The 19,000-nt window shown below is 38.6% G+C and overlaps 1 protein-coding gene across 12 annotated transcripts in view; it reads right to left on the reverse strand.

Annotated features, from left to right (window-relative positions):
• Nucleotides 1-19,000, reverse strand: part of BMPR1B (bone morphogenetic protein receptor type 1B) — a 399,701-nt gene that overhangs the window by 29,113 nt on the left and 351,588 nt on the right. For all 12 annotated transcript variants that reach the window (XM_082728079.1, XM_082728089.1, XM_082728087.1 and 9 more), the window contains 3 exons: nucleotides 17,956-18,115; nucleotides 8,285-8,387; nucleotides 7,676-7,778 (listed from right to left, as the gene is read on the reverse strand). In XM_082728079.1, the coding sequence (XP_082584205.1) occupies nucleotides 7,676-7,778; nucleotides 8,285-8,387; nucleotides 17,956-18,098 (349 nt within the window). In that variant the 5' untranslated portion in view covers nucleotides 18,099-18,115. The remainder of the gene's footprint in view (nucleotides 1-7,675; nucleotides 7,779-8,284; nucleotides 8,388-17,955; nucleotides 18,116-19,000) is intronic.

The following is a 19,000-nucleotide window of genomic DNA, read 5'->3' on the forward strand; positions in this document are numbered from 1 at the left end:
AGGACATTGTTTTACAAAATGGTAATGAAATTATCAAAATGAAGAAACATGAACATATAAACTGAAAATAAATCTTAGTTTAAAATATCTGGGTTTTTGTTATAAATTAAAATCCACTGGTCTTTATACTAAATTCCAAGTCCAAATCCTGTTACGATTAATGTGGTAATTTACTTATCAGCCTAGAACATATGTTTAACAATTACTTATGATCTACACTACTTACAAAATATTAATGGAAGTAGTCTGCCTCCAAAAAGACTAAGCAAGAGGCCATTAAAGAAAAGTAGCTTGATATCAACAACTTCAGAAACACTGCCAATGGTCCAGATAAAAAGGAGTTCAGGACCTTGACCCACGACAGGACAGGTCCAAAAAACCATTCAGGCGCAAAAGACCACAGAGATTGTATAAAGTAGCACAAGCATGTCTAAAAAGTGTTACTTAGGAAATCCTGAAAATAATTTGCAGACTCTTAAAGAGGCCAAGATTTTTATCTAATGAATTGTTTAGCAAAATTTCCCTCCATTAGGCTGTAGGCAATAAAACCCAGGTGGGCACAGTCCCTCTGCTGGGGAGAGCCCACAGTCCACGGTGTTTACACATGAGCAGGTGCACAGAAGCCACGGTGCACGGGCACATACGTGCAAACATGGTCACTGGAAACTTCGCATAAAACGTGTTTCCAGTTTTAAGGATAACAAAAGCAATAAACCTTAGTTTGGGAAAAAAAGAGAGAGAGAGAGAGAGAGAATGAATGCTGGATATAATTAAAACCTCAAGAACTAACTACTTAAGCACAATGGATAATCAGTATCTGCATAGAGAACATTTTGACATCCAAGTGATTAATTGCACTGAACCTCTCAGCCTCACTGCCTCATACTTTCCATGTAAGTGCAGAATACACTCTGAATTCGTAGAACACTGTATTACCCATCTTATTTGATATCCAATTTATGAGAGCAACAAGACTAGAAAGGATCTAAGGGATTCTTTCCTCAACCATCACGCAGTTTTTTCCTCAAGCTAGCATCAGCTCCCATTTTCCTTTTCTTTGCCCCAATAACCCTATTCCCTGCCACCTAATCTACTGCCTCCTTGTCTTCCAACATGAATAGGTGATCCTTATCAATAAACCTTTTGTTTCTGTTGGTCATGCTGGTCATGTTTTAATCTGCCATTACCTGTGCTCAGAGCATTAACAATGTAAACATTCAAGTCACTGCCAGAGTCTCAGAAAGCAGAAAGTGAACCCATCCAGATTCCTATCAGGAAAAGAACAGAGCGCACAGTTCTCTCTGGGGCAGCAGATTTTTACCTGCGCTGCTCGAGGAAGTAGAACAGAGAAGCCTCCAGGGAAGTCTGGCTCAGTCTTAGAAGCAAGTGAGAATCACCGGTGGTTTTTTAACAGGATAGCATTCTGTCACTACTTGTCTCTTCTCTGATCAGTAAGCAGTTTCTGACTGTTAAAAATGGCAGGGACTGTTTTGTTTGTTTGTTTCTTTGTTTAATAAGGCCATAAGACGGTTCCTAGTTGCAATAAGAAATAGAAGAAAAAAACCCTGTAGCTAGAACAGATCTTGGAAATAAGTTTGCCCAAAGACATCTCTGCATGTGTTCTCAATTTTATAATCATGGATAAATTAGAGACATCTTTCAATTAATAAATCACAAAACACCTGAAAAGCATATTTTATCAGGATTTTAGTCACAAAGAATATTGTAAAAGTAACTTACTTTCACCTTACATTGGGATTCTTTCTTATAGTAACATCTAGAAATAAATTGACTGTAACAACAAAGACATAATTTTCTAATTATTTTCCTGCATAAAAATATTTAGGATTATATTTCTTGGAAACACAGTCAGTTAAGACAGATTTTGTTAATGGTAACTTTATTATTTACTTATTTTTTCTTATTTTTACATGCAGGGGACAAACAATGTACGTTAGTTTCAGTGATTCAACAGTTCTGGACGTTCAACTGTGCTCACCAGGATAAGTGTAGTTACCATCTGCACCATACGATGTTATTACAGTGTTGACTAGATCTGCCATACTGTACTTTTCATACCCATGACTCATGTATTTTGTAGCTGGCACTCTGTGTCTCTTAATCCCGATCAGCTATTTGACTCATCCTCCCAAACCCCTTCTTTCTGGCAACCACCAGGTTGTTCTCTGTATTTATGATGCTGAGAACAGAATTTTTATATCCAGATTAATGTGTTCCACTGAGAAAGAAAAAGACTAATTATTTCTAAATTCCTTTCATCTGTCTCAAATACAAAATTACCTAGAAATAGTTAGGACCTAAACATTCCAAGACATGCTAGAGCTACTCTCCAGCAAGGAATTTAAGCCTAGATTCTCCTGCACTGGTTCACACTGCCAAGGGCATAATATGTGTATCAGACGGAAAATTTTGAAACTCATCTTTGCATTCTGAACATTATTATATATGCAATCTATCTGTGTTGTGATGAACAAGGGAGAGGTTTCATTGCTTAAATAACTTACCTACAGACTTTGATTTCTAATCGGCGATATCTAAGCTAAGGAATAGCATTTTAAAGCAAATCTGTAAGCTGCTCGGGATATACTTTTCAACTGAGTAGGAAAATAAGATACATTTTAACTCTGGAAGTTCTGTGCTGTAGTTTGACTTAAACTACATTGAGATTAGCATATTTCAAAACGGAATGTTATTTCTGAGAGATTTTTCTACGAAGTACATATGTAGTATATATGAGGAATTACTCCATTTTAACACACAAACATATCTATTTCAAAAAACCATATAAACTTTCTTTGTTTTTACAAAAGCCAAATTAGAAGATCCCACTTAATAGAGCAACAACTTCTATTCAACACCATCACTTCTAAAAGTGCTCATTTAAAAAAAAATTAAACAAAAATAAGTCACTGGGGGGAGGGACTCTCATCAATTTCTCCTGCCTACACACAATTCCAAGAGAGCATTTTACTCACAATATATTGGTCAAACCATCTGATGCTGAGAGTCCAGGCACAAATCATTCCTCCCAGCATTCTGGTGCCCTGATCAGCTCTGCAGGCAAGGAGCCAGACGCCAGGGCAAGACCACTTCTCCCTATAAGCCTCTCCATCAAAACAGACCTTGCTTCCGACTCTGAGCACCAGCTGCCATGTTACTCAGGCTGCCCAGATCATATTTTACTGTTTATGTGAAGGTGCTGCATTTGATCTAATAACTTTCCATATTTCTGCCTTCGAGAGAAAGAACATTATCCTAGGATGTTCTGCTTTTCTGGTGCTGAAAGGGAATAACCAAAAGCAAAAGGAAGACCAGTATTCAGTGAAGAATTTAAACGGTATTCTGGCTGCCCTTCATCTTCTCTTTCAAAACAGAAGATGACAAATGAAATTTCAAGGACATAAATACATGTTGATAAATACTTGTTGCATGAGATTGTATATCTCTAATTTCCTGCTAAATGTACCTAAGTTTAAAAAAAAAAAGAGTCTGAGAAAAATCTGGATAGTAGAAAAGATTTTGTTTGTTTTTAATAAGGACAATTTATTTGTGGGTTTTTAACCCCAGACTTAGTGCTTCTCTGATCTCTAGTAATGAAACCTCGCCTAAGCTATTATGGAGTATCTAGTAATACAGAGTTTTGTGGAGTTGTTATTCATTTACCTTTTTTGGAAGAGCAATTATTTAAGAACAAGAACAACCGCCATCAAAATGGCAAGCTGGATATTTTAGCCTTCTAGTCTTCTGAAAAGATCTCTGCTTTCTAGTCATCTGACATACAGATTTATAATGAATCTGCTATAATAATACATAATAATCTACTAGGCAATGCCAAGTACAGGGGTTCTCAAAGAGTAGTTTCTGGACCAACAGTATCAGCAACACCTGGGAACTCCTGAGAAATGCAAATAACTGGGGCCCACTCAGATACACTGAATCAAACTCTGGGTGGGGCCAGTAGTCTGAGTTTTAACAAGCCCTCCAGGTGAACTCTGTTGCATCTGAAGTTTGAGAATCACTGGCAACCACACAAGTGGGACGTAGTAAATGTTAACTTAGAAGGACGGGAGGGGGAAGAAGGAGCCAGCACATGCCAGCACACAGGAGGGAGAGAGCAACCCCTGATACCATATCCTAAGAATAGAGAAAATGCTAATTTAATAAATAAAGCAAAGCAAATATAATAAACAGAAGGCTTTAATGCAAAAATGCTTATTGATTACTAGGTGCCATGGCTAACCATTATTTTCCTTTTTTTTTTTTTGAGTTTCCTCACTCTTACAAAAGGAAAACTTTTTTTTTTTGGAGAGCATCATTCAGAACTTTCTGAAGAAGATGCCGTGAGATGACACCACTGGCCCATTTCCTCTCTACTACTTTAGCTAGGTAACCTTCACAGAGTACTTAACCTTACTGTTCCTCTGCTTCCCTGTCTGTGAAATGGGAATAATAACCACAATGCCTTCCTCTTCAGGATATGAGGATTTGGTAAGTTAGCATATATAAGGTACTTAAAAGAGAGCCATAGTAAGTAAGCACCCCATTCTCATTAGCAAATATCTCAATTATGAGAATGATTTCCATAGCCCTTAGGCCAGAAAATCAGCCTGGGTTCTGAGCTTTAAAGGGCCCCACTCTGACTCCCTCCAAGCATGTCCCTTTCCATTAAGCAGTGGCTCCACAGGACACAGGGGATGTATCCACTCCGAACTTGTCCTATCCCACTCTTCTTTTAAATCACTGGCCATGGCGGTGTTTATGGCGGAGGTTAAAAAAAAAAAAAAAAGGAAACAGCCACTTTATGGTAGAGCTATGTTAAAAAATGCCAGCATTCTCAGACTGCAGCCTGCAGGGACATTTACTGGGCCCCAGAATGACTGCACGGATGGGATCTGCAGAGAACTCACCTAGGGACTACCTGGGATCCTCAAAGGTCAAAGCAGTAAACCTTAATGCCACTAAACTCCACCCACGCCTACCACCTTTCATAATTTTCAGCATTTTGCATCAGCCATTCCTACGTTCTCCTTCCCATACTGCTCTAAAACAAGGATTATGCTGCTGCCTTTCTAGTCAAAGCCTCTTCACTCTGTTCTCTAGAGACTTACTCTACTATTTTTAAGTCCCTACATTCTCAACCTCCTCAGAGAACAGTCCCTCATCTGCTTAGTGCGAAGTAGAATCTGGCTCCATCTACAGGACAATATGTGCACTGCAGCCCTCTCAGCAAAAGCAATAGGAATCCGAATTTTCCTAAACCCTACTGCAACTTCTAGAACTCAGCATCTTCACTTGCATGTAAGCAACCTTTTCCCCTGGAGGGAAGAGATCCTAAAATCTAGCACTTCTACCTTCACATTCAGCCAATTGCCACCCTCCTCCCTCCCCCATTCCTAATGCATGAGCCCTTATACCAGTGCTACTCAAAACAGTGTCTATAGACCGCCAACTTTCTGCAACTGGTCCACAAGGAAATGCCTAGGAAACCTGAAAGTAAACATTTAAAACTTTACAGCAATTTGACATCAGACTTCTCTTTGAACAAGGTGTTATCAAACTCACATGGTGAGGCACAAGTGTGCTAGCGATATCCTCTAAAGGTCCTACTTTTTTCCACTGAAAGTATTACTCAAACTGTAACGTGCATACAAATCACTTGAGGAGTACCATTAAAAAGTAAGTCTGGTAGTAGGGGGTGGGCCAGAGATTCCACATTTATTTAATTTTTATTTATTTATTTATTTATTTATTTATTTATTTATTTGAGAGAGCTCAAGTGAGTTGGAAGGAGGGGGAGAGGAATGGGGAGAATCCTAAGCAGGGTCCACTCTCAGCATGGAGCTCTACACCCTGCTCTATCTCAAACCCTGAGATCATGACCTGAGCCAAAACCAAGTGTCAGACACCTAACTTTAACTGAGCCATTCCGGCGTCCCAAGATTCCACATTTCTAATGAGTTCCAAGTGATACTAATGAGCAGATCTACAGACCTACTTTAAATAATGAGGTTTTTAGACAACTTAATTATGAGATTTTCTCCAATCAGCCATGCTGTTTAATATGCCTGTATTTTGCAAATGCCTCTCAAGTACTGCAAACCGAACCTCTGCATTCAATACTGCTTCTGTTTAGAGTCACTGCTACTAAGAGACTGTGCAAATTTGGGAAAATTAGGTAAACTCCCTGTGCTGCAATTTCCTCACCTTTTTTTTTTTTTTAAAGATTTTATTAATTTATTTGAGAGTGAGAGGGAGAGCAGAGAGAGAGTGAGAGCTCATGTGCAGAGAGTGAGAGGGAGAAGGAGACTCCCCGACGAGCAGACAGTCTGAGGCATGGCTCCAATCCCAGGACTGAGACCATGACCTGAGTCAAAGGCAGACACTTAAGGATTGAGCCACCCAGGTGCCTCCAGTTTCCTCAATTTAAACAAGGAATAATTCTGGGTACCTCTTTGGACTATGGTGGGACTCGAATGGGTTAATTAATGTGATACTGATAATAATACTTGGCTTATGTTAGTCATTGTAATTTTTTCTTTTTAATTTTTATTCTTGTCTTACACTTAGGGAACTTTTTAAATTTTTATTCCTGTCTTATCTACTTAGGGAACCCTTGTTCACCCTTAAAGTCTGCTTGTGTCACTTCTATGAAGTTCTTTTGACATTCTCCCACCCCAAGTGGAGTAAACCACTGACCTGTTTACTGCACTTATAATTTAACTCTACTAAGCTATTCCTGACCAAATATAATTTAAATATGTACATATTTCTCACATCCCAGTAGGCATGTCTTGAGAGCAGGAATTTTCTTCAGCCATTTCTGTATCCCTAATGCCTACTATGCTGACTGGAAATAGAATGTTTTATGTGAATTATTATGAATGAATCCTTTAAAGCTTTCTAGGTTTCAGCAGAAACAAGTGTTATAAAATATTATCATCAGAACCATGAAATGTCATTATATTTTATTAGGAAGATTTTCTCAAGAAATAAAATCAATCATGAGAAATCATTTTAAACCACTTATATAAGACTTAAGCTTTAGGACTCTGTGACAATCCCAGTCATTTATTCCGTGGTGAGAGCAAGAAGAAAGGAAACATAGGAGTAGTTTTTAACAAAAAGTCTTTCAGGCTGCAGTATTTGTCTTTTTCTTCAATGAGCAACACTTAAATGTGTAAGTTTTTAAATTAAATTCTCCAGACATCTTTCCCATCCTATCAATATACTGGTACATGATTTGACTAAAATGTAGTTACTCTAGCACAGACCAAAGGAAATGCATCTGGCAAATAATCCAATTTGGTCCTTTATTTCTTTAAGGCACCTTAGCCTCACGGCAGTTTTTGACTGAAGTGCAACTTCTGAATAACACTTTGAGGTAAGCATAAAATGCCGTCTCCCTCCTCCATGCTCCTGAAACATACTACAAGCTCTAGGACCTCTAATTTTTACAGGGAAGTGGGGAGAAGTTAAAGAAATAAGATTCTCGAGCATGAAGCCACATAAGGCTACTTTTCCAAGAACTACTTGAATTATGTCCTATTGCTTCAGTCCCCTGCCCCAGCAGAGGAAAATGATACATTCATTTAGGGAGGACAGAGCAATTCTGTGCCTAAAGCCCTCCCAGCCCCAAGCATTCCTCTCTCCTTACCTCTGGTTTTCAGGGGAGGCAGAGTGGGATGAAGGTCTTTATTGCATTCATTCCGTTCTGTGCAGCACTCAATTGACCTTCTCTGATGAGGAATGGGGGTATCCTAAAGTTGAACCCAAACAGTGATTAGTGGAGCCCCCTACATTTCAAAGTCACATAATTGAAAGCTTTTTAAAGAGCTAACACTATTTAGAGAGCACACTTAAAATTCTGATGATTTTTCTCAAATATCCTGAATATTTTGTTTTCTATTAGGAAATTGCTCTTAAATTTCCCATGTATTATCTTACTGCAGCTTTTGCATTTCAACAAAACTACTATTGCATTTATAAGAGCCAGGGCACATAGTTATAAACTGAGGAAGAAGGCTTGGATTAATGCAATTAACTAAACTGGAATCTGAGCAAGACAATCGAATGAATCACTAACACAAGAAGTTAACCATGTCTGATTTTGAAATGAAGGCAGAACTGGCCCAATGAAAGAATTTTCAAATTACTTTCCAACTTACTAACTACGTCAAGAAAAGCAATTGGTTTATCTAATGTGAAACCTGACTGAAAGCTGACAATGAAAGGTTACGAAGTAGAATCAACTTATCTTCCTTACCCGACACTGAAAATCTGAGCCTTCTAGTCCTAGACATCCAGAAGTGACCACAGGCATCCCAGAATCATCTTCTTCTATCATTGTGAAACAATATCCATCTGTGCTAAAGACCAAACAGGCAAAGTAAGTGTGTGTGTGTGTGTGTGTGTGTGTGTATGTCTGGGGGGAAAGGAACATGTTTGTCATTTGTACTATTACGTACAAGGACAAAGTCGATCATCATTACAGGTTACAATCTGTTAAGAGAAATCCAAAACTTCCTTTCTGTGAAATTTGATTTAATAACCATAAAACATTTGGTAATATCTTCTTTGTCTAGAAACCTGTGAGAAAGAAGGAGCCAAGCTTTCCATATAACATATGCCATTAATAACCGTATGTACCAATTACTGAACACCTGCTTTGGTCCTCCATAGACATCCCCTCCATACATCCAGGAAAATGACTCCATGAGGAAGGAAGTATTGTGCTCATCTTTGAATGAGGCTCAGAGAGCTTGAGCAAATTTTCAAGAACCTTATAGCAAATGAGAGGCCCAGTAGGGGTTTGGCCCCATGCAGGTGAACATTTATGCTGGTTCTATTTGCTCCAAATGAAATAAACTTCTCTCTTACTAAGTCACCAGGAAAAGACAGGTAAGAGTTGGGATCAGCACAGCAAAACCCAGCTAAGATTCTACCATTTGGTCCCTCTGCTTTGGGGCTGATCTGTCATACGGAAGAAACATCGAGCTCTGTTGTAAACAGGCAGAGCTTACACTGGGGGGTGGGGTGAAGATGAACAGCAGAAAGAAGGGGTTTTAACAGGACCACAGAAAGCAAAGAAAATTCTAAATTTAGGTATGGCTTTCTAGATTAAAAAAAATTACTTATTCTACTTCATTTAATCCTCCCAATAATGGAAACAAAGTAATATTATTTCTATTTTACAGATGAAGAAATTAAAGGCAGGGAGTCTAAACGTGTACAGGGTCTCAGAAAAAATGGTAACAGAATCAGGCCTTGAGTCAAGGACCTCTTGCTTCATCCATCCCCCTATCTTGCGCTATCCTCTCCTGCGGCCAAATCTGGAAAACAAGAACTCTGACATACAGAACTACTGATAAACCGACTTCACTGTCTTCTTAAGTTAGGGTGATGAATACCAGCAGACTCCTAATGTTAGTCATCCAACCACTACTGCATGTGCTGAGAGTTAAAATACTAAATTATATCTCCATCTTTTTCTCATACATATGCTTGTTCAGTGTCCAAGACAGACAATGGCAGCATCATCCTGAAAGGTCAAGGGAAGAAAGTGCTGAGCAGGGCATTAGCTGTGATTTGTGGGCTTGTCTATTCGGTATCCATGGCAGCAGCGTTCTGCCATACATTAGCCCTCCAGTTATCATCAACACCCTTAGAATTGTTTACTCAGTTTATAACCCTCAAGTGATCCAAAATACCTCAGTTTATAAGAACTAGACTGGCAAAGTTCAAATACACTAACGAATGGCTAGGAGGGACCAATGATAAATCTCTTCATTAGACTGAGGTCAAATGCATGAATACTGTCATGGAAGAAAGACTGCCTCTGAACAGCCCTTGCTCTGAATTCTTAGGGGGCTTTTTAGCCAAGTTACTGAAATTGCTAGGAAAATCTAAAGCATATAAACACTGAAGACAATAAATATAAGAGCTGTCCCTTAGAAATTCAAACAATATGAGCAGATAATATCCATCTGATTTTTTTTATTCCTTTCCTTCCTATTTAGACCATATGTATAACTTCTTTTTCTGATCAAAAGTAAAATTTAGAAATTATCAGAAATAAAGTCAATTTAATTTTTTTAAGGATTTTATTCATTTATTTGAAAGAGAGAGAGATCACAAGTAGGAAGAGAAGCAGGCAGAGAGGGGGGGGGGAGCAGGTTCCCTGTTGAGCAGAGAGCCCAAGGCAGGGCTTGATCCTAGGACCCTGAGATCATGACCTGAGTTGAAGGTAGAGGCTGAATGCACTGAGCCACCCAGGACCCTCTTAATTTTCTGACATTAGGAATTCACAGAGCTAGAAAAAGTGATACAACATGTTAAATCTATAAAAATCAATTTCTCCTTATTTATGAGTTCCCCTTCTTCAAAATCTGAATATATGGGATCACACCCATAAGGATTAAAAAAAAAAAAAAGAAGAAAATCAAAAGTAAAAAACTGGTTAAGCTGTGGTCAAGTCACTTCAACAATGTCCTGGGAAATTAAAGAAATTAGGGAGAGTAAATTCAAGCCTTAAAAATACACTCCTTTTGGTGTGCCTGGGTGGCTCTGTGGATTAAAGCCTTTGCCTTTGGCTCAGGTCATGATCCCAGGTCCTGGAATCGAGACCAGCATCAGGCTCTCAGCTCAGCAGGGAGCCTGCTTCCTTCTCTCTCTCTCTGCCTGCCTCTCTGCCTACTTGTGATCTCTGTCTGTCAAATAAAATAAATAAAATCTTAAAAAAAAAAAAAAAAACACTCCTTTGTCTGCAAAGGGGCCGGGGCTAAAAATACAAAGAGTGTGGAGGAGGAGAAAAGTCCTGGAGAAAAGTCAGTGTCCCATAAGTCAACAATTGGGACAGAAACGAAATATGTAGTTGGAGGAGAAGCAGAAAGGTTAGAGAACAATTTCAAGTGCATATTTTCGGCAACAAAACAAAAATAGTATTTTTTAAGATTTTACTTGTTCATGAGAGAGACAGAGAGAGCAATCATGAAGGAGGGCAGGATGGGGGCAGGCAGAAGGAGAGGGAGAAACAGGCTCTCTGCTAAGCAGGGAGTCCAATGCAGGGCTCCATCCCAGGACTGGGATCAAGACCTGAACCACTGAGCCACCCAGGCACATAACAAAGCAAAGCAAAAATCATTTATAAACTTCTCACTGAAATTACTAGCTAGCAAGAGACACTAACTGGAAAGGAGCAGTACAATTACAGAAGCTTAAGAATCACTTGAGAACTTGAAATTCTTGAGCAAACACAAACATAAAACCAAGCTGTGCCCCTGAGTCCGAGCTGTTCAACTACCTCCACTAAGAGATGCCTGCTGACTGTCACAAAAGGCAATTAAGCCTTGGCATCAGCTTATCTGAATATTCTGCTGCCTGGCTCCCATGTTAAATCTTAGTTTTTAAATGCTTTATATTGATTATTATTACCCCATCCGTCCCACTGTGTTGAAAGTAACAAGAAGAAATGAAGTGTAGTGAAGAAAACACAAGTAGAAATCATTTTAAGCAAAACTGAGAGTAGTGAGATGTATACAAAGGCATGCCATTTGGTTACAGTAGTGATAATGAATTTTTTTTAAAAAATGGAAATTGATGTAACATTTCAAAAATGCTGTATTAACAGGTAAAGACAAGTAATGAACAAAATAGAATAGTTGCCTACCAAGGAGATCAGTCATCATCACTGTCTCTCAGCATCATGTTAATTTATGAAAAAGCAAAGTATTTGAGAATTTATAGGTCAGGTGAGGTCATAGCACTGATGATGAACTTTTGTTAAAACCGTCAGAGGGTGCCTTGAATCTGCCCAATATTCCAAAAGCCAAGACGTGCCTCAAACATCTAGAGAGATCATTAGGGAGTTAACTCCCTCCAGACATTTTCAGTAAGAAGCAAGTAAGCAAGTAAGAAACAGGTACATGGGGCTCAAAATTTGGGATGGATATGCAACCAGAACCTGCACTCTTCCCATCTGTAGTCAAATTGGGTTTATAAACTGCCTCTTGGACTCCAATTCATTCATGATTCTTTAAGGATAATCAGAAGCTAATTCTGTAAATGTCTAAAGTTGCACCACCAAAATCTTTATCTAAGCTGCTCTCTTGATTTTTTTCTTTCAGGGAATCACATGTTTATAAGATTTACTCACAATGTGGTCCCTTTCCCTCTATTCTTCCACTAAGATGTTATGTTTCCCTGTTGCAGATTCTAGGGTTATTCACACACACGACCACACAGTTTAGAAGGGACTACTGTAGAACTTTTTTCTAACTAGTTTAGATCCTCATAAAGATGAATTTCACTATAAAATAATTTTTAAGTATTAGTTAAGAGGAGTTTAACTGTTCTGCTCAATCAGGGTGACAGGAAGTCTTAAAGCATCATTAAAATATTTTTTATTATCAAATAAATTATTTACTGAGTAGTTTAAAATTTTGCTCTTGACAGAAATAAATTATATATATGGATACTTGCTGAAGTGGATCTCTCTGCCCACAAGGGGTATAGATCTCTTGACTGATCAATATGTATTCCAATTTTATTTCAGAATGCAAGAAATACTAGAATTCCTAAATTTCTTTTAAATTCCTTTTAAGTCTCAGCCACAATTCGTTGGAAAGACTGTTTAAGTATATTTTAAAATCAGTCCTTGAGAACATTCTGTCTTCTAAAATATCTATTTCACCTTCAAGGGAAATAAAGAAAGTTTTTGAAGTTTTCTGTCACATATAATCTAAAAGGTTCATACAAAGTTTAGAGCGGTTATTTAAATGATGTAAATTTTAGTCAACTAAAACAGTTAAAGCTGCTTAGACCTTTACTAACAGTAGTTCATTTGGCAAGTATTTATTCAACACATGACGATTAAGGCAGACTTAGATGCCCAGACATAAGCTAAGGAAGATGTTGTCTTTGCTTTGAGGGAGCTCATAGTCTTATGAATGCTACGATCCTAGGAGAAACCAAGTCATCCCACTTCTAGCAATAAGGATAGAAATCATAAGCTAGTCAAAGTGTTTTCTACAGGAAAAAAAGCAAAGAATGTTGAACATTGATAATTATCAAAGTAACAGAATCCCAAAATTTGTTTTTTTCCTTATCATCTTAGATGGGCAGATTCCCATGGTAGTGAGGGAAAGAGGGTAAAACATATAGGACCACTACTGCTCCCCACTTTATTGTCAAGAATGTGTAACTACCTTACACCCTTCCCTAGCAGCCATACCAAGTGGTCTGGCATTTTGTTCATTTTAAAGATCTTCTGAATTTGTCTCCATTTTTATATGAATCCAGCATTTATATAGTCTCACCTCCACTACCTTGAGCAGATGCTGTCTCTCACTTCAATTGCTCTGAAAGCCTTCCAGCAGGCCTGCCTTTACCCTCTCCCTGGACTCGGAACGGCTCTGTCCAGCATACTTGCTGAGAAATCTCACATTTTCCTTCTCTGCTTGAAAGTCTTCAATGGTTCTTAAAAAGATCATCAAGCTCAATGTTCAGACATTCCACTATTCTGAGCAATAATGGAATAAAACAGATGTGGTGGAAGATGTATAAACAGAGAAGAAGAACGCACCCTTTAAATGTTCTGAGATCTTAGCTAGGGAGCACCTGTCTGAAAACTCACATCATCACATTCAGCAAGGTGTTTAAAACTCTTGGGTAATGCAAACTTTATAAAAAGGCTCCCAGCCCCTAAGCTTTCCCTTCTTCCCACTCTGACTCTTCAAGGTACAGTCGGGAGACTCATCTAATTCTTCATTTAGGCAGCCTGCTGTCACATGCGCACCCTCTGTGCAAACATCCGATGTGATTTATTATACCTGTAAACCCTGAAAACTGTCCAGGCAGAATTCTTGGTCAAACCCAGTAAGATAAATGGTAGCATATTTAAAATCATCTTTGAAAAAGAATGAAAAATAATTTTTAGAAATGGATAGACTTCTCTGACTGTCTGGGTGAACTTGAGAGAGGTGATGAGGAGTAACAAAGATGATTATCACAGGCCAAGTCCAAGTAAAACAGGTAAGGATATATAAAGCAGGAGCAGACTATATAGAGAAAAAGAAAAATAGACAAAGAAAACTGGAAAATAAGACAAAACACTGGCATGGTGAAAGTCATGTAAAGAGTTATTGCAGGAGAATTTGAAGCATTCAAGGGTGTATCGTGATAGTCTCAGGTCCTAGGAATTAATCTAGACATGGAAGGGGAAGGATTCACCCCTTCCCTTTGGAAATGGAAATGGAGTAGTGGCTTCACCCCTTACTCTGAATTATGGATATTAAAAAAGGTTCTAATACCTTCTTCGGCATATTTGTGCTACATCCTCTAACATGTACGCTGTGAGGCAATAGAAATGGCATGAATTTTGGAAGCAGACACACCTGCATCAGGTAGAAACCAAGGCCAAGAAATGAGTCTGGCCTTGGTGTTGGCAGGTAACGTGATTGCTGCTACTTATGAAGATTTTAAAACCCCTCTAAACTTTACACATATTTTCTGAATTATCAGCTGGAATTTCAGAATCTCTTTTAAGGAGGATATACTCTTGATTCAGGTCACTTTTAAATATTATTCTGTCTAGGAATTTGGGAGTGGTAAGGTGCCTGAGACCTACTTACAATAACCAGATTGGCTAAGAACTGCTTACTAAAAGGCCTCAGGCCACACAGCTTGAAGCAGCCCTTATCCAAGCCTCAAGAAAGCATACTCTGGTCTTTTGAACTGGTTTACCTAGGAATGCAAGACTAAATGCAATATTACTCCAAGTATATTCCCTTGCAGGTCAGCAAATTGCTTGTTACAGGTCTGTGAGCAGTTAATACAGAAGTGGAAACTTGCATAGCAATAAACTTAGCTCTACTAAATTTCAATAATGGAAAAACAGAAAAATTTGAACATACAATTTATAAAGATTTTTAGATTTATTTTCTAGTAATTCATTTTTATTGTACTTTAGAAAAGTATCAATGCAACTGATTACGGTTGGGGGGTGGGTGGGTTATATTTTACCAGAAACAGCATGAGAAGTACTGATTGTTGGAAGTCAAAAGAGTATATCATGGGCTTACAAGAATGGAGGCCTGAATTTATTCCAGGTCTCGGGGCCCAGGAACAAAAGCAGCCCCTGTGCTTCACACAACTGATCTCAGCTCACAGGAGACTCAAATGGAGTTAACATCTTGTTCGCAAAAAGGATGTGCCTTTTAACCAAGAATGAATATTCATCCCTTTGAGATCAAGTTCAGGGGTTGGGTGATGGTCAGGAATTCAGGACTTTGGAATACGTATTTCTAAACCGCAGTTATCAAGGTCAATAAATATGACTGCCAGATTTTGGTTCTTATCCGACTTGACCTCTAACAACATCTAACACAGCTGACCTTACTGCCTCCCTCTGTAAACCCAGCTTCAACGATTACCATACTCACTGCTTTTTGTTCATTCTGAATCTTCTGAGAAGAGCCTCCTTGACCCAAGCATTAAATGTCTCAAGGCTCAGTCCTACTCTGGACTACCAGATTGTTCTATTACTGTACTCAATTTTTCATGCCCCGCTCGAGCCATGGCTTCTTTCCAAAGTTGAGCTTGACCGTATCACTTGTTTTGGTTAAGTGGAATGCTAGAGGACATGCTACAAGAACAAGAGATTGCTCCTCTCCAGGCAAGTTAAAAAGCACATGCCATGGTTAGCTCCTTGTCCAAGAAGGATGAACAAACATGTGGAACAGGCCTGAATTCAAGCAAGCCCACCCAATCCAGCAGGGCTCAGCACAGCTACAGCCCATTTGTAGACCCAGGAATATTTAAAAAAATAAATATCTTTAGTTGTGAGTCGATGTGATTTTGAGGTTATTTGTTTCACAGCAAAAACTAACTCATGTTCTAGACTCTCCCCCGCCCAAACTCTTATCCCAGTTCCAGATCCATTTCCCATGGCCAACTCTTCGGTGTCTCCATTTGCAGGTGTCAAAAACTTTAAACTCAGCATGTCCAAATTGGAGCTTAATTATTCCCCCTTGTCCTCTTTCATTAAAAGCCTACACTGTACAACTCAATGCACATCCAACAACCTGCAAAGCCCCTTTGGGCCCCTTGCACACGTAGTTCATCAATGTAAAACTTTCCTTCTACATTGCTCCCCAATACATGCACATCCCTCTTACGTCGGCACCACCTGCATCCAAGATCATGTTCTCTCACATCAACTGTCCTTCTGAAATCCTCATCAATATTACTGTTACTCCTGCTGAAACCAATGCCCCTCCATGGCCCCAATGCTTCCAGGTATAAAATGAACATTCTTAATAGAGCCGACCAGGCCATGGGTCATCGTTCCTGGCTCCAGACTCCACCACAGCCACACCTCCTCCTGCTCCCTTCATGATAGGAAAACCAGTCTTCTTTGAACATACCAACCTTCTCCTTCCCACACACAGCGCACACATCTGCACTGCAGTGAGCCCTGTCCAATCACTTTCTTCCAAATCAACACAGGACAGACACTCCAGTGGCCAACAGGGACAAGAGGACAAAATATTTAAAGTTGGGATAATTTTGGAAGGTTTACACATGTGATCACCTGAACTATAGCTCATATGATGCACTTTGATTTATTCTTAATTACTACACACTCAGGAAAATCAGTAAAATATCTCCCTAGCACGTTTCCTCCTGATAATAGTTTCTTCAGAAAACTTTGACATTTTCCTGATACTTTTGCCATTTACTACAAACAGGTAGTGTTTCCCAGGAAATACGTCTGACCTCTGGAATCATTTTACCACAGCACAAGACTCAGCGATCCCAACTTTGTTCTATCATATAAGAGCTGAGTTAATAGACTTCTCTGGGCCCTGAATTCCTTACAGCTAATTTTAAGAAATAAGCATGCCCTACCATGCTGAGTTGTTTTGCTGATTAAAGGAGATATGTATTTATGAATACACCCAACATTCTTCCATGTCATTCAGTTAATACATATTTCTTGAGCTATATATATCTCATGATATGCTTTCTTTCTCAGGAAGAAAAAAAAGCATTCAGCTCAGCTTCACGCTCCTTCCTGGGTAAAGAGGCTCCAAATTACTGCTCAGATATTCTGCCTGGACTTCAAACCCAGCAGCCCATCTTCCCATTTGGGTCTATTACCCTTCTTGATGGAGATTCTTCTTTCCGGACATTTTAATTCTTGAGATCTGCACTTGTCTGGTTTATTCTGCATGTCTCCCTGGGTACACTGGCCTCATTACACTATACCTCTTTACCCACTGCTGTCCCCATGGTGGGTGTAAAGGCAGGCTACAGTGCCCACCAGAATGGATGTAGCTGCATTAAGATGTGTATGAAAGAAGGCAGTAAATAGTCCAGTTTCAAATAAAGTCTTGATAAATCTGATTATCCACTAAGGAATTTATTCTCTAGCACTCTGACAATGTCTTTCCTAACATCTGGTAGACTCATCATGTGGGCTCTATCACTATACTGCTTCCCAGAGCCAGAGAACATTAGTAACAACTCAGGTGTTCTTTCCAAAAGATTAACCACCATTGATATGATGAATGGTTAAAACAAATAAAAATCCTCACACATTTGACACCACCTGCTACTGAATTTATTTGGAGGACAAGTTTTTTTTGAAAGAAAACAATTGGTTTTTGCTCTTTGACATTTGCTCCAAGCCTGGGACTTGTGTTCTATGTTTACGTACATGTGTGATATTTGCAGCAAGGAAGGAAACTCTCAGAACACCATTTCAGGCCCAAATGCAATCTAATACTTTTCCAAACACAGGCACAGCTCTGAGAGGTAATGGAGTTAGGCACTATTCCCCAAAATGTGTTTTTAGAAAATATCAGCCTACAATTCCATAGTCAAAAAAGCATAAATCTTTGTTAAGATGAGATTTAAGTAATTTATATGACCAACCTGCAAATATTGTTGACTGAGTCTTCTGGACAATGGTGGTGGCATTTGCAACGCAAGATCTTTGGACGAGGGGTGGGAGCTGTACTCTCACCATCCTCTTTCTTGGTGCCCACATTTAATTTTCCTGAGCTTCGCAAAAGCATGTTATCAAGTAAATTTGCTGAAAAGAACAAAGAGTAAGAGTTTAAGTATCTGTGAGATAACCCAGTCAAAGTCTTCTACTTAAAGGAACAATGAGATTAAACAAAATATTAAGTATTTATGAGACTTAGGATTTAAAATATAAAGCAGTTATTTTAAAGATTTTGATGCCGAATATAACTGTACTTATAGAATTGTTATAATTATGTAATATATGTCTCATATAAAGTACAGAAATTCTCATAACCCTTGAGGACAGCATTGTATACATTAAATTGTAATAGTTGTATTTGATTGAACACAATGAGCTCAACAAGCACTAGTATATAGATCATCTCTACTCTGTATGGTAACGGTATGGGTAAATATCATTCCCACTTGCAGATGAGAAAATAAAGACTCAAAGTTTAAGTGATCTGCACACAGCTAATAAATCATGAAGCCAGCACTTAAACCCAGATTTTTTGGGGCCCTAAAACTGTCTTCCTACCAGTCTCTTTACTTTAAGGTATATCATTTATTTTTAAGGAAATTGTCAGAAATATCCAATATGCAAAACTGGTAGGAAGATGAAAACTTAGTTATCAGTAAGATACATCAAACAATACATCTTCCCCATCAGCTTTAACCTGAAAAGTGCCTTTCTGTTATACTAGCAATGGTTGTACATTTTGAATGGAAGACAGGATACGATAGTAGATGTGATCTCTAGAAACAGATTTTCTGAGTTCACAATTAGACTTTACTATTTACCAGTTGGTTGGCCTTGGTTAACTTTATGATATAATCTTATTGTGCCTCACTTATCATTAAAGCAGAGATAATTATAAGCACCTACTTCACATCAACAGCTTAGGATGCATATGTTAAATAGTAATACTTGATAGATGTTAGCTAATATTAT

The sequence above is a fragment of the Mustela nivalis genome (assembly GCF_964662115.1).
Source record: "Mustela nivalis genome assembly, chromosome: 4".
Taxonomy (NCBI): Eukaryota; Metazoa; Chordata; class Mammalia; order Carnivora; family Mustelidae; genus Mustela; species Mustela nivalis.